The sequence below is a fragment of the Garra rufa genome, chromosome 10 (assembly GCF_049309525.1).
Source record: "Garra rufa chromosome 10, GarRuf1.0, whole genome shotgun sequence".
Lineage (NCBI taxonomy): Eukaryota > Metazoa > Chordata > Actinopteri > Cypriniformes > Cyprinidae > Garra > Garra rufa.
In genome coordinates, this window is record NC_133370.1 from 22,322,347 (window position 1) to 22,347,331 (window position 24,985).

Here is a 24,985-nt window from a genome sequence, read left to right on the forward strand (position 1 = left end):
ACCCTCACATCATATCAAAACTATCTAATTATCTTCTTTCTTAAACAAAAATATATTTTTCAGAATGCTTTAACTGTTTCCATACAATGAAAGTCAATGGGGTCCAAAACGGAAAAATATAAAATAAATGTGACCCTGGACCACAAAACCAGTCATAAGGATCAATTTTTCGAAATTGTGAAAGCTGAATAAGAAGCTTTCCATTGATGTATGGTTTGTTGGGAAAGGACAATATTTGGCTGAGATACAACTATTTGAAAATCTGGAATCTGAGGGTGCTAAAGAAATCCAAATATTGAGAAAATTTAAAGAGCTTTAAAGTTGTCCTAATAAAGTTCTTAGCAGTGCAAATCAATTACAAATCAAAAATTAAGTTTTGATATATTTACAGTTGGAAATTTACAAAATATCTTCATAGAACATGATTTTTACTTAATATCCTAATGATTTGTGGTATAAATGAAAAATCGATCATTTTGACCCATACAATGTATTTTTGCCAATTGCTACCCGTGCCACTTAAGACTGCTTTTGTGGTCCAGGGTCACAAATAAATAAATAAATAAATCAAATTCAAATAAAATAAAATAAATCTTCTTTTGTGTTTTACAAAAGTCATATAGGTCTGGTTGAATCATATGAACTTTCTGAGGGATTCGAGTTGGTTATTGCTAACTTTGATGAATTTCTGAATTTAGTCTAGTACCAACCTGAATATTTGCATCTTTTTTGTTCCTAATAGGGATGCTCATATTGACCGTTTAACCGTTAACCGACAGTAAGAATTTTAACCGATTATTACTATCAGTTAAACGGTTTAAAAGGGTTTTTTTCTATTCTTTTTTTTTTAACGTTTGCTGCATGGTGAAAGAAATAATGCTATTTGTAAGTTATCTGTTTACTCACGCGCGCGTGTTGACACGTGCAGTGTGGCTGTACAGACATATTTCGCTTCACCTTTACTTAGTAAACAGATGTAGTATATGCAACTCAGTGGCAAGTAGCGTTATTGGGTTATCAGAGAGTGAATCCGTGAGTGAATGTATTCAAATTCTGAATGAATTATAGTCTAGAAAGTGCGCAATAGGCGCTCCCGTTACAATCACTGGAAAGCTATCACTCATCTTAGAGTAGTTCATCGCAATCTCATAAAGTTATTAAAAAGTAATAAAATAACCTTTACACTGCACAATTAATCTTTTATTTATATAATGCCAACACTTTCTTTGTTTTAATAAGAGAGTTCGTGAAAGTGTAGTTTCAGCAAAACTGAAACCGGCACTTTGGTTGGTGAGTGGATTGTAACATAGCCTCCTCTGATTGGCCACAGTGATAATCAAATCAACATACATGTCTGTGATTGGCTATTGCTGAACGCTGTAAAACACGCGCTTCTCCACAAGCATATGACAGTGGATGGAAGTCCCGAACCGCAAATTGAAAGGGTTTTTGTGATGGTGTTTTTTTCGCGGATCTAAGAGTTAACAGGCAGCGGTCCTGTCTATCCGTACAGCATGTGGACATGTTAAAAACTAGGCACACTGAGGTATTGGCTGGCCTGCTATATATTTTTATGTCCGACGAGAAGAATAAGACCGGTACAGTTCTTCAAAGCGCATAAAAGGATTCAGTGTGTTTTAGTTTTGTCATCTTAATTAGGTAGTTATTTAATTTATACATATTTAGTGTAGGCCTATTTATATTATTCTTTTTTTTCATTCAGATTTTCTCTGTTCTCAGAACCGCTGCTGATGCGTGATAATTTAAGTTATATGTCAATACAGTTTTTTATGTTGCACTGTATGCTGCTGTTTGCACATTAAAATAAAACATTTGCTTGTATTTTTAATGTATCATCACAGATACTCGTGCATTCTATTTTTATTTTAAACTAATTTATTATTCAAATTTTATCAGTTAACGGTTAATGTTCGGATAACGAGCAGCGGTTGTCGGTCAGGAAAATTAACCGAAATGAGCATCCCTAGTTCCTAAAAATGTTGGATATCTGATTGTCTGCGTACAATACTCCAGAAGAGCTTAATTTGTGTTTCTGGAAGGGGTTTATTTTTTTTTTCTCAGTAATCCTTGTTCTTAACAGCATTCAGGTCACTCATTATGCCTGTTTGAAATGCGTCCTGGCATGAAAGCATCTTTCCCTGCACATCTGTTTGAATATGGCATTATAAATCAAACTTGTAGGGTCTTCAGGGACTATGGAGCAATTTTTAGTCTGGCTGAGCTGCGTTTTGTGCTGTTTCAAAGCTTAAACCACTTTCGCAAGACCACTGTGCTAATAATGTCAAGCTAAATGATATCACGTGTAACGGCTAATGTTGTGGCATACGATATTCAGCCATCTTTAAATGCTAATGATGAGTTTTTTAAAGTCATACCATTTGAATCACAATCTGGCTCTTACAAACTACAGCTGTCAATAGAGAGCTTTGTGCAAGCTGAAGTTCATCTAAAGCCAATTGTCCTAATGAAATCCATGTGCTTTAAATGACTATTTAGCTAGACACACACATACAGTGTATCTAAGGGTTTAGAGTTTCAGACAGTACTCACCCAAGAGACGTTTTTATTCTTAAGAGTTCTAGGCATTTCGGACAAGGAGAATCGGCGACTGATGCCCTCAAGTTCCAAGTTCACCTCTGAGATCTGTGGCCCATTAGCGCTGATGTTTGGTCCCACTGAAGTTAGGCTTTGATATGATACACAGTGGCCATCAGCCACCATCTACATGTTGTATACAGCAACTGGCATGACCAGGACATGACAAAAAAACACAAAGTTTGGTCGTCTTGTCTCTATCATTTTCTTCCTCCTCAGCCTCTCTGACTGGCAATGCATTAAAATACTGCATGAATATGCAACGTAACATCTGGATCAAGCTCCGCCTCATAGTGCTGGAGGCAGGACCTCAAGAGCGGCCAATCCTGCCCACCCAACAGCTGGAAGAGGAGATTTAAAATGGTAGAAAGAATAAGGTGGAGCACAGGGCATGTCCTGCCCAGTGTTGTCAGACAGATTGTATGTCTCTCTAAAACAGGATGAGCAATGCTCATAATCCTCCAACACGGTTCAAACACTCTCCGTCCTGCCTCTGGAATAGGTCAAAGCATTGAATACTGCAAAAAAGCATGCTTTCGTAACCATCAATTAACACTAACCTGCTCTCTGTAACTGATTAGGGTATAAAGCACCATACTGAATTTTTGGAAGGAATGAAAACAAGGCTGTGAAGGATAGAAGAAAAGTGTGTTCAATGGATTGTACTGTTGTTTAAATAACATACCAGTTGTTCAGCTGATGAAATGTTTTTCCAGAAAAAAAAAAAAACTTTCAGTAGACAACTGCCAGATTTGAATGCCAGACAAAAACAGATTTGGACGTTGTGCATTGCGAAAAGTATGTCATTTCTACCCTTGGTAAACACTTTAAAGTACGTTGAAACACACAGCATTATTCTGTGTTGATGTAATTTCAACTGAAACTGGAAGACAGGGGACATATCAACCTTTTTTAAATAGCCAATAGTGTTTTGTTTATATCACAACTTGGGCAAGAGCCATTGAGCCTTGTAAAGCCACAGTATGACAATCTCACAATCTCATTCATATCCCTATAACATATACCATTATGTGTAGGATTCAAATGGGTCCGTTAAGTTTTATGGTCTGCATATGATTCGCTCCGTGCTATCGCGTCTTTAGACTGGAGCAGTGAGTACACACTGCGGCCGTTCCTGTGAATCGTGAATCTGAATAGTTCCCTATCCCCTATATATCCCCCATTCACCTTACAGAAAATACTAATTCTGTGAACAAGTGACCGATTTCAGCTGGAGCTTCAGCGTCTATTTATAGGGGGTGGAACGCTTCGCATTTAATTGGACAGAAAGTTTAATGAGAAGCTGATATCCAGGTTAATGTGATCAAAATCCTTGATCTACTGTATATTGGTGGAAGTTAGAGACTGTAATTTTTGAATATTATATTTTGTAAATGTGAATTTTGTCACACACTACTTATAGCACAGCACACTAGCTTATGGATAAACTTAAGGCTAGCAAATAGGCCTACATACTCAAACCCAAAATACCCCAACTTTGATTTCATTGGGACTTTAAATGTGTCCCTCACAGCCTTTTTTTTTCATCAGCATTAAGGTCTACAATGTATACAAATGTTTGGTGGTAATCACAAAAGAAACAGTTATAAACTATTGTGGACAACATATTCTGTGATTTTATGCTTACTCGACGAAATCTGCAGAGGGTTCATTCATACTGAACGACCATTCCCTTTAAAAATGAGAAACGCAAGGCGAAGAAATTGGGTAAGTCCGCTTGTTATAAAGAGAAGCGTTTTTTTAAAAGATTCATAAAACTTATTTAAACTTGAGCGCCGTGTTTTTAGAATAGTGTGGCAATCAAGAGCGCAACGTCAAACACGTTTTTTTAGACTTAGCAGCAGCATCCGAAGTAATTTCGCATGCTCAAAGTCTAGTGTGACCGCGCAACGCGTTTACATAGAAAAAAAACAAAACAATGGAATGCGTCGCAGTAGAATGCAAAAAGGCGTTCTGGTTCTGGGTATCAACTGAAATTGGCGCCACTTTCATGTAGCGTCAGACAGAAGTTCTCTTTTGTCTTTTACAGAAGAAACTTGCGCCATCTTGTGTCTCAGGTAGGCTATCGATTTTAGTGCAAATTAAGCTACTTTGGGTAGGCCTACTGGCGTACTTTGTTACACTCTAAAAAATGCTGGGTTATTTTAATTTTATTTTTTGACCCAAATGGGTTCAGCCCGTCGGGCAGAGGCGTGTTTACGTTGGGGGTTGGGTCATTTTATTGGGGTATTTTTTTATATTTTACCCAAGTGCTAGGTAGTTTTTCTGTACTTCAGCTGCTGGGTAATTTTTAATGTCAATACAAATGATGAACCCCCTCACATACTTCCTACCCAGCGCTGGGTCACATAAGATGAATAAGTCATGAACACAACTCATTTAATGAACTGGAACAGCCTACTCATAGCATTTTTCGACCCACTGATTCCCACTGGCTGCTCTTGTCACGTCCTAAAACATTTTCTGAAAGTTTTTTTTAAAGCTTTTATGATGGTAAATATGATTGAATAAAAAAACATTATATATGAACTATTCTTGTCCTATAAATAAAGGAGATTTTGGAGTACATTTTTATTATGTCAGTTAGGTTGACTGACCCAGCAGCACTATGTCAACAGCCCAACAAATGGGTTAATGTATAAAACCCAACAAACTGGGTCAAAATAACCCTGCATATGTTCCGTCCAATATTTACCCAGTACTGGGTTACCAAATAACCCTGAAATTGTTGTTTTTAACACAACATAACCCAACATAGAATTTATTAAAGGCCAACATGTCTGATTCAGAGCTTCAGAATATGTATCAAGTTCCTGTGTGAAACGAGCAACTAGGGCCAAATTATCTAAGCAACATGACGTCAATGATAAAATGTGCCCAACGTTACTCAAATGCTATACAGAAACATCATACAACAGCCACAGAACATAAAAAGAAAAAGAAAAAAAAGAGCAAACATCCCCATGCAACAACATTTAGAACAATTAGAAGGCTTTTACTCATGAAAATCCTAGATTTTATCACGTTATAGTAGTAATAGGTTTCACACCGCAAGCGTGAGCAGAGCGTGAGCTGCACGTCAGCGTAACTACAGCGTTACTGCAGCTGCAGACTCGCAAGAGTAGGCTATTCACACTGGAAGCGTTGAGCGTGCATGCAGCTGCTCCAAAGCATTTAGTAATCAGCTTTTTTCTATGAAACTGATTACAGGTAAATATGAAATTGATAATGAAACTGCAGAAGCAGCTTCAACCCAATAATTATTGGTGGGATCATAAAGCATATAGGGGAGCGCGGACCACAAACAAAGCATTTTGGCTCGTTTATATGTCTTGTGTTCTATGAGAACTGTGTGTGGAGTGTTTTTCTGATTGTTTCATCTATTTGCGCACATCAATTTGAACTATACTGTACAGCTGTGTCTGTGTGTTGCGATTAGGGTCGTAACACGAATGGTTCCGATGTGTTCATTGTCAAACTCAAAAATAGATTTTTTTATTATATATAAATATATATTAATGGCATTATTTTATTTGAGAAAGTTAATAATTTTATTTTATTGACCAAATATTTAAGTTTGTCGCGTATGTTTTTTTCATTCGATCAGATAACATTTTAAGCTGTCATTTGGTGATGTTACAACGTGCTCCTCACGTGTTACATTGTATCCCACCAGCTTGGCATGTTGTCACACTTCACTTCCCTTCTTTTGAGGTAAATAACAAAAAATACGTATACACTGTAATTATGAAACAAAGCGACATATTTGTACTAGACAAACAACATTTACAAAAAGTGTTACGTTGTGCTCCCCTAATCATAAAGCTGCACACGAATGAGGTAAAATATGGGTAGCGCTAGAGCCTATGTGTGTTTTTTATTTATTTATTTTTTTTACATTTTTCATTTATTGTTATTATTATATTTTATTATTGTATTTTACCTTTATTTATATAGTACTTTATACAATCCAAGACTCAATCAAAGCAGCTTTTCTCGATGCAAAATAAATAAATAAATAATAATCTGCCGTAAAACATTTAGGAAGTTTCTGGCTTTTTTTAATACACCATGCTTGCCTTGCTGGGTGCATGAATAATTAAAACACATTTATATCTTCTGTAGCCTAGGCCTACATATTTTGGATTTTTTTTCTTTTGATTACGATTCTTGTTAAACTCACTAGACATGCGTATTATATGTGCATTCTAAGCTTGTTCCATGCATTTTATAAAACTTTTGTGTGAAATCATATTTATTTTAGCCATCAAAAGTGTACTGTCCCTTTATTTGAGCGTGCTCAGCAAAAATAGACTCGGCGCCGAAACCATCGCTTCAGCGCTGCTCACGCGACGCTCCTGCTTGACGCTCATGCGCTGCTCCTGCTGCCGGTGTGAATGCACTCATTTGTTAACATGGACGCCGAAAAAAATACGCGCTGCTCACGCTCTGCTCACGCTTGCGGTGTGAAACGGGCTTTAGGGGGCGTTCACACTCTGCACTAAAATATTAGAGTAATAAAATATTAAAGATTTAGAAATAGATTTTTGTTGTAGAATTCATAATAAATAAACAAATATTTACAACAATAGAAGAAAATGTTAAGTTAGTTTGCCTCCCATGGCAGTTTAAAGTAGAACATTCTGTAACACGGATAGGGTTCCAGATCCTTAGATAGTATAAAATACTTCATATGTTCTACAATCAAGTATAGACTAATTGTTGCATTAGTTGCAGTTATGTTATCAATCAATTTTGCATGTGCAGAAGATAAACTACCACTAAAGATCATTTTATAAATCAATCAATTAAGCTAAAACAGTTTACTCAGCATCCCAGTGATCAAATCAAATCAACACCCCTGCTGAAGCTTAAAACGCTTGTGCCTACATTTATATTAAAAGTATAATCCACCCAAAAATGAATATTATCTCATCATTTAATCACCCTAAAGTTATTCCAAACCTGTATATATTTTTTTACTTCTGCTGAACCGACATTCTTCAAAATAACTTTTTTATGATCAAGTTTTCATTTTTGGGTGAACTATCCCTTCAATTTCCTTTATTTGAAAACCATTGCCTTTCATGTGACACATTTCTCACATAAAACAATAAAATGCTCATTGCTCCAAAGAGCTGAAAAATCCATGGGCCTGTTGCTAAAGTGTCATGTGTGTCACCTCTACAAACTGTTAAAAAAGAAGAAAAAACCCACACTCAGAGTGAGGAAAGCTGGCATATCAAACAAAATAGAATAGGTTTGCTCAACCTTTTCATTTATATAGTGTGGTGTGTTTGAATGCCAGAAATTGGCATTAACAGAGGCATGTCCTTCATCTGCTGCCATCCTATCTCCAGTATCCTGGCAGGATCATGAGAGAGAGGGGTGATCTGCCATTAGCCACTGCCAATAGCCAGACAAACACTTAATATAATTCAAGTTCACTCAAGTTCAATATCTGCCAAAGAAAAACAAGAACTGAATATTGTGTTGGAAGAACATTAAAGTCGAAGCTGAACTAAGCCATGTTTCCAACCCTTCCGCTCATATTAAAACCTTAATACTTCATCTTGTCAAGTTAAGCTGCTAAGTGATAGCATTTCCATATAATGATTTCTTCATGAAACGATTACTGATTAACTCAGGTTGTTTCCTCACAATATCATACTGATTTGAACCACATCTAGGAAAAAAAAAAACATATAAAAACAAACAAACGTACAACTCAGTAGGTATCCTTTGATCAAGTTCACAGGCCCTCAAGTGCCATCACTAAGTCAGAGAGTCTTTGTCAAGAGAAGTAGTAAATTTGTCTGCAAGAAATGTCATGTAAGCCTGTATGAAATCACAAATACTCTAGTATAATCCATGTTAGGGGATTAGATACACAACAGAAACCAAGAACACATGGCAGGGAATTGGAACAGGCCGCACCTCCCAAGTGCACTTCAGAGGCTTAACAAAGTTCAGTCTATCCAACACTTCAATATCACACAAAACTCCCACACTGCCCTGCTCTACACTGCAGACAAAAATAGATTTTGGAGTTTGCTAGAAAAAAAGCAACTCACATAATCATTTTTGTCTTGTTTTCTAGAAATATGTGACCCTGGAACACAAAACCATATGGGTCAGTTTTTTTTTTAAACTGAGATTTATACACATACATTGACGCATGGATGTATGTTAGGACAGGACAATATTTGGCCAAGATACAACTATTTGAAAATCTATAATCTGAGGATGCAAAAAAATCAAAATACTGAGAAAATCGCCTTTAACGTTGTCCAAATAAGGTTCTTAACAATGCAACTTACTAATAAAAAATTAAGTTTTGAATTATTTACAGTAGAAAATGTAAAACATATCTTCATGGAACATGAATCTTTACTTAATATCCTACTGATTTTTGGCATAAAAGACAAATTGATCATTTTGACCCATACAATGTATACCCATGCTACTTAAGGTTTTATGGTCCAGGGTCACATATAAAAACATTCTTTGAGTAAACACATTTTTAACTTCTATGTCAGAGGGGAACAGGACATTCAATGCTAATTTTAACAGCATACTACTACTACTTTTACTGCTGCAGTATACAGTACACAGTATGCTATTTTTTGTATGCAAATACCGCATCCCACAATGCAATGGACAAGTTTATTTGTAGCAATAGCCAAAAATATATGGGTCAAAATTATTGATTTTCTTTTTTATGCCAAAAATCATTAGGATACAGTAAAGATCATGTTTCATGAATATATTTTATAAATTTTCTACCATAAATATACACTCTTAAAAAGGATGTGTTAAAAACAACACAGCCTGTGTTGTTTCTTAACACACTGTGTCTAGTTAAGGACAACACATTTTGTGTTAGTTTTAACTCAACCAGTGTGTTATTACAGCTAACACAGAAAATGTGTTGATTTTTTCTACACACTATTGTGTTATAAATACACAATTTGTGTCAAGTATGTGTTATTTTTTAACAAATGTATGCAATAAAGACACTGCAAACTAATGTATAGTTTAAACACAATTTATTAAACCTGCTACTACTAACAAAAACTCAAAAAGGTTAAAAAAGAGAGGTAAACAATCACAATACAGTCATTTCAACATTTTAATTGTTCCTTGAGTGAAAAGTTGTTAATGGTTTATAAAATTTGTACTTTAAATTTTTTTAAAAATTGGTATTTGACAACCTCTTAAGTATTAATCGTTTTATTTACATATTTTTATCAGCATACAAGTGGTGCTGATGGTCGGTGAGATGAATTCTCTCGTTTGTTTCCTGTCTCGTCAGTAACTGCCACAAGCGCTTCAGGAGTGTCTTCAAAGCTGCAAGAGTAAAAGAAAGATACTTTTGTTATTTATAGGCTACACATAGCGAATATTGTAAAATAGCGATAGCTAAAAAGGCAAGAAAAGCTTAAGCATCAGAGATTATGTTAGCGTCTTAGGGCAATTTGCACAATACTGTTCATTTTCAAAGAGAAAGACGCGACGAACGAATGCATTTCCTCATGTGAAGCACTACAGCCTGTCAATGATTAATTAAAAGCGATTCTGTTCACAATCTAACAAAAGAAACTGTAAAGCCTGTTAAAATAAGCTCCCACCGTCGAGATGTTCAGCAGGTGCAGCTCGCATCGCCATTCGTGAGGCAGTTTTCCAGGTACCACGTATAGACGTGTTTCCTGAACACGGAAGTAAGTCCGACTCTTAAATGAAAGAATGCTTTGCATTTCCGGTCTGCATTGTTTCTAGTCAAATTAGGGTATATTCCGAGCTAATAAACTAATGTTAAACCTATTCAAATGTTTTAAATAGCACATGGCTCCATAGCGCCATCACTTGGCAATGTCGCAATGACCGTCATTTGTCAGTGCCTCACTTTAATGAGTGTGTAGATGACACGAAGCAGCGGACGTTAGCTACATTAAAAACAGATGGACGCTATTTGAATGGGTTCCTATGGAAACCGGAACAGAAAAGCATTCAATCTGACGTTAGAATTCGTAATGGCGGCGCTCATCGTTTACTCAGGAAAAAGGTCTATATGTGGCAAATGCCCCTTGACCGTCTCCAAACGATCACAAAAGACATTTTAAAAACGCATAATTGCAAATACAAACATTTCTTACCTTCACACATCGAAGTTATGTCCTGACGATGAAAACTTGAAGCAAGGGGAAATTTGCTTGTCTCAGTAGAATAGCAGCTCATGAAGTGAGGCAAGCAGCAATGTGATTGGCTGATATTTAAAGGTTGTATCAGCGATTTCTAGCCTAAAACATAAAGTGTCAATTTCAGCTTACCTTTCTTCACGATCCGCTCGCTGCCTGCCCCATAAATTGTCTGTGAAAAAACCGCGTCTCTCTGGTCAGCCTAGGGTCCGAGATATGCCAAAAAAACAATCGGCACTACCAACCTTCCAACACAAAAACAAACAGTGTTCCAACCAATCAGCGTCAGGGGTTTGGTGTTGTGGACTTTCGCTCCGCCTCCCTCACATCCCTGCACCAGTAGGAAAGTCCACAACACCAAACCCCTGACGCTGATTGGTTGGAACACTGTTTGGTTATCTGTGGTGTGTTGATAGCGCCGATTGTTTTTTTTGGCATATCTCGGACCCTAGGCTGACCAGAGAGACGCGGTTTTTTCACAGACAATTTATGGGGCAGGCAGCGAGCGGATCGTGAAGAAAGGTAAGCTGAAATCGACACTTTATGTTTTAGGCTAGAAATCGCTGATACAACCTTTAACACATATTGTGTTGGACACACTGTGTTGGATATTTTCTTTTTTCTTTTTCGTTTTTAACACACATTTAACACAAAGTAACACAAAATGTGCTAAAATAGACATAACACAAACAATGTGTTAAAAATTAACACATCCTTTTTGAGAGTGTATAAAAGCTAAATTTATGATTAGTAATATGAATGGCTAAGAACTTCATTTGGACAACTTTACAGATATTGTCCTATCCTAACAAACCATTAATCAATAGGAAGCTTATTTATTTATCTTTTAAAAGTATAAATATGAATTTTAAAAAACTGACCCCTATGGCTGGTTTTGTGGTCCAGGGTCACATTTAGATTAAAGATTGCCAAAACATTTTTTCTATTGCGATAACGCGAATCTATAGTTTTTCCACAGTACAGGAACTCCCATTGAGAAAGTAAATAGCCTAGAGTTCAATTTCATGTTGACTCCACAAGGTATCTGAGAAATTAGCACCAATCAAGGTGATATAATTGAAAACCAATCTTACGCAGTGCTGGAATATCTTTTAATTACAAGTCGCACGATATAGCTACTTAGTTTGACTACTCGTAGCGTAAGACATTGATCTTCTTTACTCCTGACTGTGCCGAAAATACCGACAGCACATTTCTGAGGATTTGGAAACATCTGACGCAGCGGTTACAGTAAGAGATGGCGCTTTCATTTTATAATTCCTTTCTGTGCACTTCGAGTTCTGTTGCCTGACAGTGCATACGGTCTGAGGCACGATAAGCCTATTTACTACCTGTTTGCTTTGACAGCTTTGGAGCTCAGTGTGCTTCTGTGTGACTGTGATCCCCTTCCGCCTGCTCTGGGGGGATTTAGGTAAAGCATTCATCATGACACACACAGTGACTCACGCGTCTCTCATTCGGTTCTTTACACACACTCTCATTCACTTTCTCTCCATGCGGCAGTCCAGGTGGCAGTAAAAACGTGGCTTATAATAGCAACGAGTGTATTTTTAGACCTTCTACGTTCGAGTCGAGTTCCCGCTGAAACGTGCGCGTACGTCAAATGTTATGAATGATGACGTACTCAAAGAGATAATGTGGTGGTGGTGATGGTGGCGGTTGTAGTAGTTTTTTGGGATATTTTCAGCTCTGACCTCTTCACTCAGTGCTACAGAGGGAACAGGTTGCCATTTTGAAACCAGTCCAGAATGCAAAAACAGTTTGGAGATTATTAATGACATCAGTTTCACCCCTGTCTTTAGCATTATGAAAGGTAACTCACTAAAACACTCAATGAAAACTTTAGGGGTGCTTAGAATAACAATACATCACATCCAAGTTCTACTTAAAGTAAATTTTGTGACACTAACTCAAAACTGTATGTTTATATGTTAACAGGTTTTCTACCAAGAGCATCCTGCCAGTGAAAAATCCTGTTAAGCATGCTGCAGTTACTCACATAGGTGGACTGTTCTCTCCGCCAGTGTCCCAGACCACAGCAATACATCAAGAGAACATCCAGGGGGGTCGTGATGATGGTGCAGCCAAGAAGAGAGTCTTAATCACTCTTTCGGTGACACACAGCCTCTGGATCCCTTTCCGTAAGGGACAGCCATCAGGCTGATGAGAGGCACAGCAGCATCAGGTAAGTGTCTCCTTTCCACACAGCCTCCGGTCCAGCCCGCATTTAGGTTTACAGAGCGCATAAAAAGCAGACATTCCTCCACAAACAGTGAAGAATGCAATGCAGCCAGTCAAAGTGAGTGTTTCGCATCCTCCTGCTGTCCTCCTGATGCTCGAGACCAACAGGCTCACAGTCCGCTGGCTCCAGGTGTGTGTGCGATTTATTTGTTCGGCTCTTCCCTCGTTGAGTTCCTCTCCTTATTTATTTACGCCAGCCTGCACCCTCCCCAGACAAACCCCCCCACCCCTCCCACCGCACCCCTTTTTTTCAAAGACAGACACAGGCTCGGAGTTTAAAATTGATACACGGTGTAAATGTCATTTTCCTGCCTGACTTTCTCTGCGTCAGCTTGGCCCCGCCCACCCTGGCCAATCAGAATGCAGATGCGAGCCGCGTCTGGGTTGCCTTGTCTCCAGTCCACCCAGGCAGAGGAGGCTGGAGTCCACCGTCTGCTGTCTCTCCTCCCCGGTTTCTGCTGTTTTCTACCTCCACGGCTCCTCCCTGCGTCCCTCCCCTGTGGATTCAGGCTCTTTCTGTCTCTTTTTCCCTGTGTGTTGTCAGGGACGCTCCTGATTACCTGTGTTACCCCCTCATGTCCTTTCTGTTGCTGTAGTTTGCTGTTTCCTCTCGCTCCCTGTTGCTACACCGCATGCAAGAGCACTTAGTGAAGCTCGTAATGCAGGAAAAACACAGGCTGAATTCAAATGCAATTCCTTCTTTCCCTCGTGGAATCTCAGCCCCTTTTCTGTATCACTGGCTTTATCAGTCAGTCCACTCCTCTTCTTTATCTATATACTGTATCTGAGTGTCTGTCCTTGCTGTCTCCTCTCCCTCTGTTGTCCCCTGCTGAGGAGGCGAGAGCTCATGCAATTTCATTTGCAGCATCTGTTCACATGCTGACTGTCAAGTTTAAACGGAATGAATTAAAATTAAGCTCTATTCTGGAATCCGTGGGAGGCACACCGAGGCGAACAATTCAGTCACACTCAGATATGGGTTTTTAACGTCTCCTTTCGAGGGAATAAATCATGCCTCATTGGTTAGATGAGAATAATGCTGAGCTGAGAAAATAGGCTTGAAATAAGCATTAGAGAAAGAAAGCTATCATATTCAGAGGTTTCTCCTTGAATACTTACACTTGGGATTTCAAAGAAAAAATTAAGAAAAATGATGCCATCACATATCTCAACATCTTGGTCATAACATGGTAATTATTTAATAGAAATCAAGTAAAAAAACTGTTATTTAGTTAGATGTTTGGTAACTGGTAAGTTACATAACAACATACAGTAACAAAAAGTAATTAAATAAAAAATAAATAACAGGACAAGTCATCTTATTTTAACTGCAAAATGCTGTATATGAATAATATATGATCAATATCACTCTCGTAGCCGTACGATATGGCTGTACAGCTAATTACAGCGTCCCGATATACAGCCATATTGCACGGCTATGAGTGTTATATTGCGTTTATACAACAGTTTGAAGCATGAGTGTGTAAATGCATAAGAAACAACAACGGAGTGTCTTTAAAAACCCTCTTTTGTGCAGAACTTCTTTACGCCATAAATTCAAATTTCAAGTTGATAGTTTAACAGCTGAGCCCAGGCCTCCCATTACCAATTCGAAAATGTCACTTTAGAACTAATAATGAAGGAACATTGAGTTGCTTTATTGAAACATTTGAAGTGATGTTTGAAATAGATGTTATCTTTAATAACAAACCACATATTTGAATTCTAAACAAGTACATTCACGCCTAAAAAACTCTTAAAACTACATTCCGTGACACAAAAAAGTATATTATTTATAAAATTATAGTAGATTTGGGTGTCCGCCATGACAATCGCTGTGAGAAATACCACAAGCGGAGTGACACAAATTGTAAACCGGTTTGAGCTCTGTTATCACTGGGGCTGCACGATAATTCGAAATGAAATCGCAATCACGATTAATCAAAAGCTGCGATTGTCATGCGTATCTTTCAATGAATCATGGTTCTGTGGTCAGCAGTAAATCTCCATCCGAAGGCCAGACGGTGCTCTTATTCTTGCGCGGAAACTCCAAATATGCCCAAAGAAGAAACCCAGGAAATGCCTAATGCTGCAGCTGAATAAACAGAAGATTTAACTGCTTTCATTAATTCAATGTGACTAATAAACATACGACTACGACAATGTATGGTTTACGAGTTCTTATTATTATAATTTTCCTTATAATACAGTATATAATAATGCAATGCCTTTATCACTGCTTAGAATACTATGAATACTATGCATGCCTTATTCTGTGTAAAAAGCCACACCATCTCACAGAAGGATAGTTCTGTGTACTAATGCCACGTTCCAGGCAACCCGTTACCCGTGAAAGTGCACTGGAGCGGCAGTCAAACCCGTGACTTCCCACCCGTGAACTCGTACTAGATCGATGTACTCCCAGTTCCGAGCTCTGACATAACATAGCCCGCGAAACAACAATGTCAACCCCTACAGGTGCACGGTGGAAAAATAGACTTTAGGACAATCGAACGTTGCAATCAAATTAATAATAATATAACAATATTAAATGCGCTCAGGCAGTTTGGCGTGACTTGCCTGGAATGCTACAAAGTCGTGAGTCGTGGTTTGAAGTCGTGATTTACGGGCTCAAAAACCTGCCTGGAACGCATAAATGCTGCTCCATCTGAAAGCACCTGCTGGAGATTTACTACTGATTACACAACCAGCTTTACTGAAAAAATGAGCATGACAATCACCTTTGATTAATCGTGCAGCCCTAGTTATCACTAGAATATCACACTCCTCTCATCCAATCAGATTTGAGGACCAGAAAGAACTGTTTAAATGAGCAATATCACACGAGTAGATGTGAGATATGGCTGTATATTGGCACGGCTGTGAAACAACAATGGACTGTCTTTAAAAACCCTCTTTTGTGCAGAACTATTTCCTTTCACCACAAATTCAAATCTCAAGTTGACAGATTAACAGCTGAGCCAAAGCCTCCGTTACTAATTTGAAAATGTCTCTTTAGAACTAGTAACGAAGGAACGTTGAGATACTTAATTAAAAGCTTAATGTATTATGTGGAGTATAGTATTATATAAGAGAGATGGAGTGAGTGTGATTACCTGCATCTGATACAGCATTCATTCTTAACTTCAATCTCATATTCACAATAAAACATTAGTTTGAACGTCTGCGGAAAAAAAGCGATATCTTTGTCGTACTGTCCTTTGACAGCACTGCTCAGTGCATTTATTGGCTGCGTCTTACAAGGTGTTGTTGAAAGTAAAAATAACTTCCTAGTTTACAACCTGTTTCAGTTTCTTTCAATATTCAAAGTCTTTACAGCTGGCTCACTAATAAAAAGGTCTCTTGTCACCATGGGCGACATTAGGGGGGGGCAAGGGGGGGCAGTTGCCCCCCCTGTGGTTAGTCATGGAATCTTCGACAGCCCCGCTGCAACTGCTTTAGCCAAGCTTAGGCTCGGTTGTACTTGGGAACTAGACGGTGCTATATAACCCTCAAACGAAAGCAAAGCAATTGAAGATCTGGCAAACTATCCAATGTGTTTTTGCAGCGTTGGGCAATGTAGCCAATCACAGACATATCTGTTGTTTCCGAACAATTAGAAACACTTGTCAGAATTCACTCACTGCTGAAAGCGCCTGATCGGTTTTTATTAAGTGCCGTTTTGTGCGCTCGTGAATCATCTTATGAGTGTAGACGCGATGTAAATAAAATATTAATTGTGTAGTTTAGAGAGCTTTATTAATTATAACAGAGTTTTGTGAGATCTCTATGAACTTTTAGTGATAATAAGGGGAGCATGCTTTGTACTTTCCAGGCTATAATCCATTTAGAATTTGTATGAAACTTTCGTTTTTCGGCACATGCAAGCTGATATGTTTTGGGAGAGACATTTGCATATTTATGCTGGGTTTATTCTCGAAATAACGGTGAAGCAATAGACAGGATAAAAATATATTTTCCCCTTCTCCCAAAACAACTTACTGTTTCAGCTATAAAATAGTTCAGTTTTGTATGTAATGGCAAAATGTTTATATTTAGTTTCGTTTTTTATTTAGCTAATTTAGAAAAACGCTTGGAGCATTTTTTATTCGTTAAATATATATATATATTTACCGAACAGCGCCCAGCGGAAGACTGATCATAGTCTGTTTGATCAGTTTGCCTTCTCAAATCATCACGACTTGCCTAAAATGAAATCTATAGATATAAAACAGTTCAAGTATAAAACAATGGTAGTTTAAACGTTACAGATAAATGTGCGCTATATGCGCATAGTTTGTGCAGAAAGTGGAAGCTAAAGCTTGCAGGACATCGAGGCACCAGCGCGATCACTTGCATTTTTTTCATTGGAAGCAATTTAAAATTATCCGTCATTTTTGCTCACAAAGTACGAGTAATACATCGAAAAAAACGTTACAGCATTTTTATAAAATAAAGAAAACAAAAATTATGTGCTTTCTGCCGTCTGGTTCTTGAACAGGAGTGCTTAACAAAATGAAGCGAAATGCATGCCTCACAGACATAATAAATACATTTATAGAAAGCTTTAAATTATTACTTAACGAAATAAAACAAATCAAAAGCACAAACTCTTTCATGTAATCCGTAAAGATGAATTTCTCTCTAAAGGCGCGTCCAAAAAGGAGATTGCGAGTCAGGATCTTTGCGACACTGACTCAGAATACACAAATTAATTAATAAATAATTCATTTATGTCCTTACTCTTTCCTCGACACATTCATTGTTATTTATTTTTGCCGGTGCTTGGGGCGAGTGTTAGCCTATTGTGTGCGCTTGAACACAGATTCAGCTGCGCTAAAGCACACTAAACGTGTCTGAGTCGGTCTCAAAAGTGAAAGCGAAAGTGAAGTTTTGTGTTGTTTCCACCAGCGCGGCATTTTTTTTTTCTTCACCATAATTGATGGATGTCTAAATTATGAAAATAAGGAGAAGCCTAAAACAGGCCCGATGCCGGCCCGGGTCTGAACTATGACGTGAAAATTGGCCCGAAGCCGTAGCCCTGGGGTGTAAAAAAAAGTCAGGGCCCATCGGCCCGGCTGAAGTGCAGCGCTTTAATTGACTGCTTTGATGTCCTGCAATACCCTAGGGCACTGTTTTAATGCTTACATCTGATTTTTTTTCTTGCCCCCCCTGACTCAAGAGTCAAATGTCGCCCATGCTTGTCACCATCCAGTGGCGCCCTCAGGAGCTCACATCTCCAAAAATATTAAAGCAAATTTACAAATAGACATTATATTTATTAACAAACCACATATTTAAAGTTTAAACAAGTGCATTCTCGCCTAAAAAACTCTTAAAATGACATTTCCGGACACAAAAACAGTATTATTTAAAAATTATAGTAGATTTGGGCGTCCGTCATCATACTCACTGCCAGAAATATTGCAAACGGAGTGATACTAATAGTAAAATGATCATCACTAAAATATCACACTCCTCTCAGCCAATCACATTAGAGGACCAGAAAAAACTGTTGTATAAATATGAAGAATACATCAGAATTTGATCATTTAAAATTATATCATGTATTTCTAAGTTAATTATTGATTAAATATTAATAAAATGTTTTGTTGAAATGTTTACATTTAATTAAATGTATTTGAAAAAAAAAATCATAACTCTGTATGAGCCCTTTCATACCTCACACTGCTATTGCTCTCAGTGTTACAAACACATTACATGGTATCTAACAACAAGTCTGACCATGTATGATAGATGGATTATAGCATATAGCAATATGAGGTTTCATTTACGAGATGCGTTGCAAGGGGATTTCTGAACACCATGGAAATGCAAAAGCTTCTGTATATCTCATAATATGGATCAGAGTTGAATCGAATCATATAGGCCAGGCTTTTTATGAAAAGCAATCAGTTTTTACATTATCAGAACATGTCCTGGTATAAGATTAACGCGCATTACCTCAAGTCAATATCAATTGTAGCTGCACTCACATGCTGAAATGAAATCCAACACTAAACGTGTGCAACATCAGATGTTCTTAATAGATTATAGGTTATATTTTACAAATGTGAAAACATGACATTTGGCACAATGAATTAAAATGTTGATTTACTGAAAAATGCATGAATTGTGATGCATAGAAAAACAAAACAGAACAGCATTTACACTATCAATCAAATGTTTGGAATAATTTAGATTTTTAAAATGTTTTTGAAGAAAATCTCATTATTTTAATAAATACCATAAAATTAACATATTAGAATGATTTCTGAAGGATCATGTGACACTGAAGACTGAAATAATGGCTTTGAATATTTAAATACATTACATTTAAAAATACAGGTATATTAAAATAGAAAAACAGTGTAATAATTGTTACAGTTTTTACTGTATTTTTGCTCAAATAATGCAGCCTTGGTGAGTGTAAAAGACTTTTCTCCACTCTCTCAAAAACATTATTCTTAATTATTACAAACATTTGACTAGTAGTATACACATATATTTATCAATAAATATTAATAGATTGACTAAACTAAAATTCAGATGTCTGTGTATAGTTTTGGCCACCTGTAAAGTAAAAATCTAAATCAAGAAATATACACATTTATTCTAAATCCAAAACATATTTACAATCTACAATCCATGAGCTGTGAATCTGTATAGATCTCTTCCCATAATGCCCTCAGAACATCCTTCCTCTGTTAAGCAGCTTTAATTTAGTCAAAAAAATAAAGTACACGAAAGATACCACACTGAAAATGTTCTTTAGTATGTACAGCACAGGTGTAACGTAACCAAAAACCACCACTAGGCATATACGCAACACCAAGAAAGGCAAATCTTGGGAGAGAACACTTGATGAAGCCAGCAAAGGACTGTCTGGAGTTATAACAGCACGCAGGATGGACAGATAAGCCAGTATGTATATGGGAAACACCCACGCTGTGTAATACACCGAATCACTCCCGGCCACCCTAACCATTTCCACAGTGTCAAACCAAAACATGAAGGTGGCCACAAAGAGGTCATGCCGAGGTTCTCGAATCCACACAAAGCGAAACGGACCTGAGTGAGAGGATTGAGAGGAGTAGAGATATGCCATGCTGCTGGTGCGAGAGGTGCCGCTTTCATCTGCATCTCTCCAACGTCCCGATAGAGTCCCGTTCCTGACCGGCGACCTTGGAGACGCGTCGCCGTCCCGTCCTTTAACCTGCAGCTGTCCGGACACTGATGTCACCTGCTCCAAGTGAGTCAACACCGGGCCCGGCATCTCAAAATCCCACTCTAATCCCCTTGCTTTTAAAAAAAAAGGATATAAAAAGAGCACAACTTAGACAGACAGATCATTTAATTGGCAGAATTTATCGGCGGTTATCTCTTACCCTGTCCCGTCAAGCAAAGAGGGCGAATTCTTTCCACAATGTCCACACAAATGAGGGACAACAAGACCAGAGAGACGGGGAGCTCAGTGAAGCTGTCGCACTTAATGTCAGCGTCAACCTGAACCTGCACAACCATAAATAGGCCAGAGGGTTGCTGAGAGAACAAAGAGTCAGGAGCAAAAAGCCTTTTATCGTCCTCAAGAGAAAACTGAGGTGAAAGACTGAAAATGGAGGCAGTTTTGGACGTATCGGCAAAACAAACTGCACTGTTCATTTCAAAACAGGCCCAGTGTGAACATTGAAAAACCGCGAGAATGTGAATGCATTGCCAGTTAATGTACATCTGAAGTCTACGGATCTTGTGATTTTAACCAGAGACTTAAGTTGGCTGTAATACAGATCTATTCACATTCCTCAGTCTATTATACCCCATCTTTGGGTTAATAGTAAATCTGCGGTGAGTTACTGAGTACCTCAGAAAGGATCTGTTTATGAAAAGTTTCTCATGTGTTGATGAGCCCTACGGTTTTTATTACTGTTTTTATGACAGACTTTATTCTGAAAGTAAGACTACAAATTAGAAGTATATGGTGTTTATATACATGGATACACATTCAAAACGAAAGGTTTTAAAAATGTTACATTCTGATGTCGTTAAAAATGAATTTATATATTTTTAAATGAACCAAATGAAATCAATATGTTGATCTCAAAAACATTAAAGAGATTTTAATCTCCAAAAAAGCAATTCAAAAACCCTTTACAATCTTAAAAATCTACTTTTTATAAATTTATAAAAAATAAAACTTGACCCTCTGACACTTGCACTCTCTATTTTTTTGCTCTCTCTATTCTATTTCTCTTTTATCTACTTGTTTTCTTTTTATTTATTTATAAAAAACAGACCCTCTAACACTGGCACTCTATTCTATTTTTATTTTATCTACTTGTTTTTTTATGTAAAAAAACTTGACCCTCTAACACTGGCACTCTCTATTCTATTTCTATTTTATCTACTTGTTTTCTTCTTATTTATTTATTTAAATTTCTTTTTTTCAATTAATCTACTTGTTTTCTTTTTATTAATTTATTAATAAAACGGACCCTCTAACACTGGCACTCTCTATTCTATTTCTATTTTATCTACTTGTTTTGTTTTTTATTTATTTATTAAAAATAAAACTTTACTCTCTAACAATGGCACTCTCTATTCTATTTCTATTGTATCTAATTGTTTTTTTTTTATTAAAGACAAAACTTGACTATAACACTTGCACTCTCTATTCTATTTATATTGTATCTGGTTTCTGTTTTATTTATTAATTAAAGACAAAACTTGACCCTTTAACACTTGCACTCTCTATTTCTATTCTACTTATTTTCTTTTTTTATTTATTAAAAAAAATATTTTGTCTACTTGTTTTCTTTTTACTTATTTATTTGAAAAAACAACTTGACACTGACACTTCCACTCTCTATTCTATATCTATTTTAGCTACTCGTTTTATTTTTAGTTATTACAAATAAAACTTGACCCTCTAACACTTGCGCTCTCTATTCTATTTTTATTTCATCTCCTTTTTTTCTTTTTATGTATTTATACATTAATATATATATGTATTTAATAATTTATTAAAATTACCCTCTATTCTTTTTCTATTCTATTCCCCAAAGAACCCTTCAGTGAACATTTTTAGTTAGTGTGAAGAACATCTAAAGATTTTTTCCCCCACTATAAAGAGTTTTTTGTACAATGGAGAAGTTCCAAGGATGGTTAAGGTCCACAAGGAACCAGATGCCAATAAAGAACATTTATTTTTAGGAGTGTACAGAAAATAATTATTGATAGTAATAAGGATTTTAATAATCATGAAATGCTCAGTCATATGGTAGGTTCCCAGTGAGATGGAATAATAATTACCTTTGAGCTGGCTATGATAATAGCAAAGCATGGTAAAGTGCTAAGGATCACATATGCAAGTGTAACAGGTCTCCTGTTAAAAAGAAATAAAGCTGTTTTTACCGAGGAACATGATTAGCATCACAAACACTTTAGAAATTAAGAGCATAATTTCATAATTCAATCATTTTGGAAGTGCAATGTAATCGAATGGGCTTATTATTAAATTTGCAGACATGCTATATTTAATCTAAAAACATTTCATATAGTTATTCATTTTTTTAAAGTTAATGTTACACCACAAAACTATTTACAGTTAACCAGTACACAAAAGGTAATTCTGAATGGTGTACATTTTTACACAAGTCACAAGAAGTGCTGGTCCACTAATATAAAAATTCTAATTTTAGAGTTAGTACTCACCAGTTAGTCACTTCTGAGAAACGCCGTGTCTTGAGGATAAAGTACTTCAAAGGAACCCACACAATCAGGGTTGCAGAAGTCACATAGGCCAGAGAGGCCGCCACCACCAGCCAGTAGGCAGTGGTACTAGACTTCACAGAATGAATGACTAAAGCAAAGCGCTCCATTACTACAAACACAGGAATACAAACACATGCAAACTGCAGAAGCTCATAAAGGATGAGTTTGACAGTCTTCTCAGAGAGCATCTTGACAGAGTTTTCAGTAAATCCCTCTACGAGTGAGCCGTCACTAAATGCATCCAGCGCATCTCTCACAGCACTGACTGACTGAGCGCTCTGGACTCTGTACACTGCCACTGCTTACACTGCATTCTTACAGGTGCTCTTTTATTGCCTCAGTAATGAAGCAGTCACATTTCTCTTTTTATGGAGTTATGGGAGCAAAATGTGCCATTCCAGTAGCGAACTCAATCATAACTCAAACAAATCATTATGACATGCACTGCAATGTCGGCATATCAAGAACTTAAATATGGTGTTCTTAGCACAAAACAGGAAAACGTAAGTCATTTTATTTTAATGCCAAATAGTATTTTGGTGTGGCTTGTACACTGCAAAAAAAGAAAAAAATGATTTTTTAAATCTGTATTCTTTTTTTGTGACTGTGTCTGTTGTTAATAATTTGCTTTTAGAACAAGACAAAATAAGATGTACAGAAAAACAGTACAACATAGAAGAAACAATTATGTGAAAACAAAAGCATAAACAATTGAAGTTAAATTTATATGTAATTATGGGTTAGTGTATAATTAATAACAAGTGTTGGTGTAAGATTATGTGTATGTGTTGTACACTTCTATGTCTAAAACATTAATATTGCAAAATGTTTTTACAATATAAAATAATGTTTTTTTTTTGTTTTTTTTTTTAACATACTTTAAAATAGAATTTATTCCTGTGATGAAAAGCTGAATTTTTATCAGCTGTTACTCCAGTCTTAAAGGAGAACTCCGGTGTGATATTGACCTAAAATGTATTGAATCATGATACCGAGTGTGAACGTACCTTGCATATCTCATCTCGGTTTGTGTCCTGCAGTCCGAAATCTGGGGTCAGTTAGCCGATGCTCACAACAGGTTCTCAATGAGAGTCAATAGGGCATCGAAGTAGCCATATAAATAAATCACTGTTTTACGCCATTTACGAGGCACAAAGTAGCTTCACACTTCATTGGTAGACTTCCAAGGGCCCTGACATTTAAAACGAGACATTGAGAACTCAGAAAAAGCACCGGTAGTTTATTTAAGAGAAGATTTATACAGACAGTTCCTGCAAGAAAAAATCCAGTCGCCGCCATCTTGAATTTAGTCACGATAAGTCGAGTGTCGAGCAGGAAGGAAACTACAACCTGATAAGTTGATAACCTGATAAGTTCCTTCCTGCTCGTCACTCGACTTATCGTGACTAAATTCAAGATGGCGGCGACCGGTGATTTTAGTAAGGGGAATCTCTGTATAAATCTTCTCGTAAATAGGGCTCTTGGAAGTCTACCAATGAAGTGTGGAGCTACTTTGTGCCTCGTAAATGGCGTAAAACAGTGATTTATTTACATGGCTACTTCGATGCCCTATTGACTCTCATTGAGAACCTGTTGTGAGCATCGGCTAACTGACCCCAGATTTCGGACAGCAGGACACAAACCGAGATGAGATATTCAAGGTACGTTGATTCAATACACTTTAGGTCAAAATCACACCGGACTTCTCCTTTAAGTGTCACATGATCCTTTAGAAATCATTTTAATATGCTGATTTATTATTAGAATGATCAATGTTGGATAATATCAACAGTTGTGCTGCCAAATATTAGATTTTTTTTTCAGGATTCTTTCATGAATAACAAGTTTAAAAAGACCAGTGTTTATTCAAAATATACATTTTTTATAACAATGTAAATTATTTATTATTAACTTTTAATAAACTTTTAATTATTAACTTAATACATCCTTGGCGAAAAAAAGTATTAATTTCTTTAAAAAAAAAGAAACAATAAAAATATACTGACCCCAAACTTTTGAATGGTAGTGTATACACACACACACACACACACACACACACACACACACACACACACACACACACACACACACACACACACACACACACACACAAACTT

At 36.9% G+C, this 24,985-nt stretch overlaps 2 protein-coding genes across 3 annotated transcripts in view; both read right to left on the reverse strand.

Annotated features, from left to right (window-relative positions):
• Window positions 1-13,266, reverse strand: part of cacnb2b (calcium channel, voltage-dependent, beta 2b) — a 58,493-nt gene extending 45,227 nt beyond the window's left edge. For both annotated transcript variants that reach the window (XM_073849647.1, XM_073849649.1), the window contains exon 1: window positions 12,856-13,266. In XM_073849647.1, the coding sequence (XP_073705748.1) occupies window positions 12,856-12,903 (48 nt within the window). In that variant the 5' untranslated portion in view covers window positions 12,904-13,266. The remainder of the gene's footprint in view (window positions 1-12,855) is intronic.
• Window positions 13,267-19,283: 6,017 nt separating this feature from the next.
• Window positions 19,284-23,141, reverse strand: tmem236 (transmembrane protein 236). Its single transcript, XM_073849810.1, has 4 exons — window positions 22,809-23,141; window positions 22,407-22,479; window positions 20,486-20,609; window positions 19,284-20,399 (listed from the first exon to the last, which is right to left on the reverse strand). The coding sequence occupies exons 1-4, from the start codon at window positions 23,054-23,056 to the stop codon at window positions 19,786-19,788; spliced, it is 1,059 nt and encodes a 352-aa protein (XP_073705911.1). The 5' UTR covers window positions 23,057-23,141; the 3' UTR covers window positions 19,284-19,785.
• Between the last annotated feature and the right edge of the window lie 1,844 nt (window positions 23,142-24,985).

Bases quoted from the DNA above. Each gene is read 5' to 3' on its own strand.
- tmem236 (XM_073849810.1), bottom strand. From the start codon at position 23,056: ATGCTCTCTGAGAAGACTGTCAAACTCATCCTTTATGAGCTTCTGCAG. The intron at 20,610-22,406 runs GTAATTATTATT...ATGGTTGTGCAG, and splicing joins TTATCATAGCCAGCTCAAAG to GTTCAGGTTGACGCTGACAT. The intron at 20,400-20,485 runs GTAAGAGATAAC...TTTTTTTAAAAG, and splicing joins TCTTTGCTTGACGGGACAGG to CAAGGGGATTAGAGTGGGAT.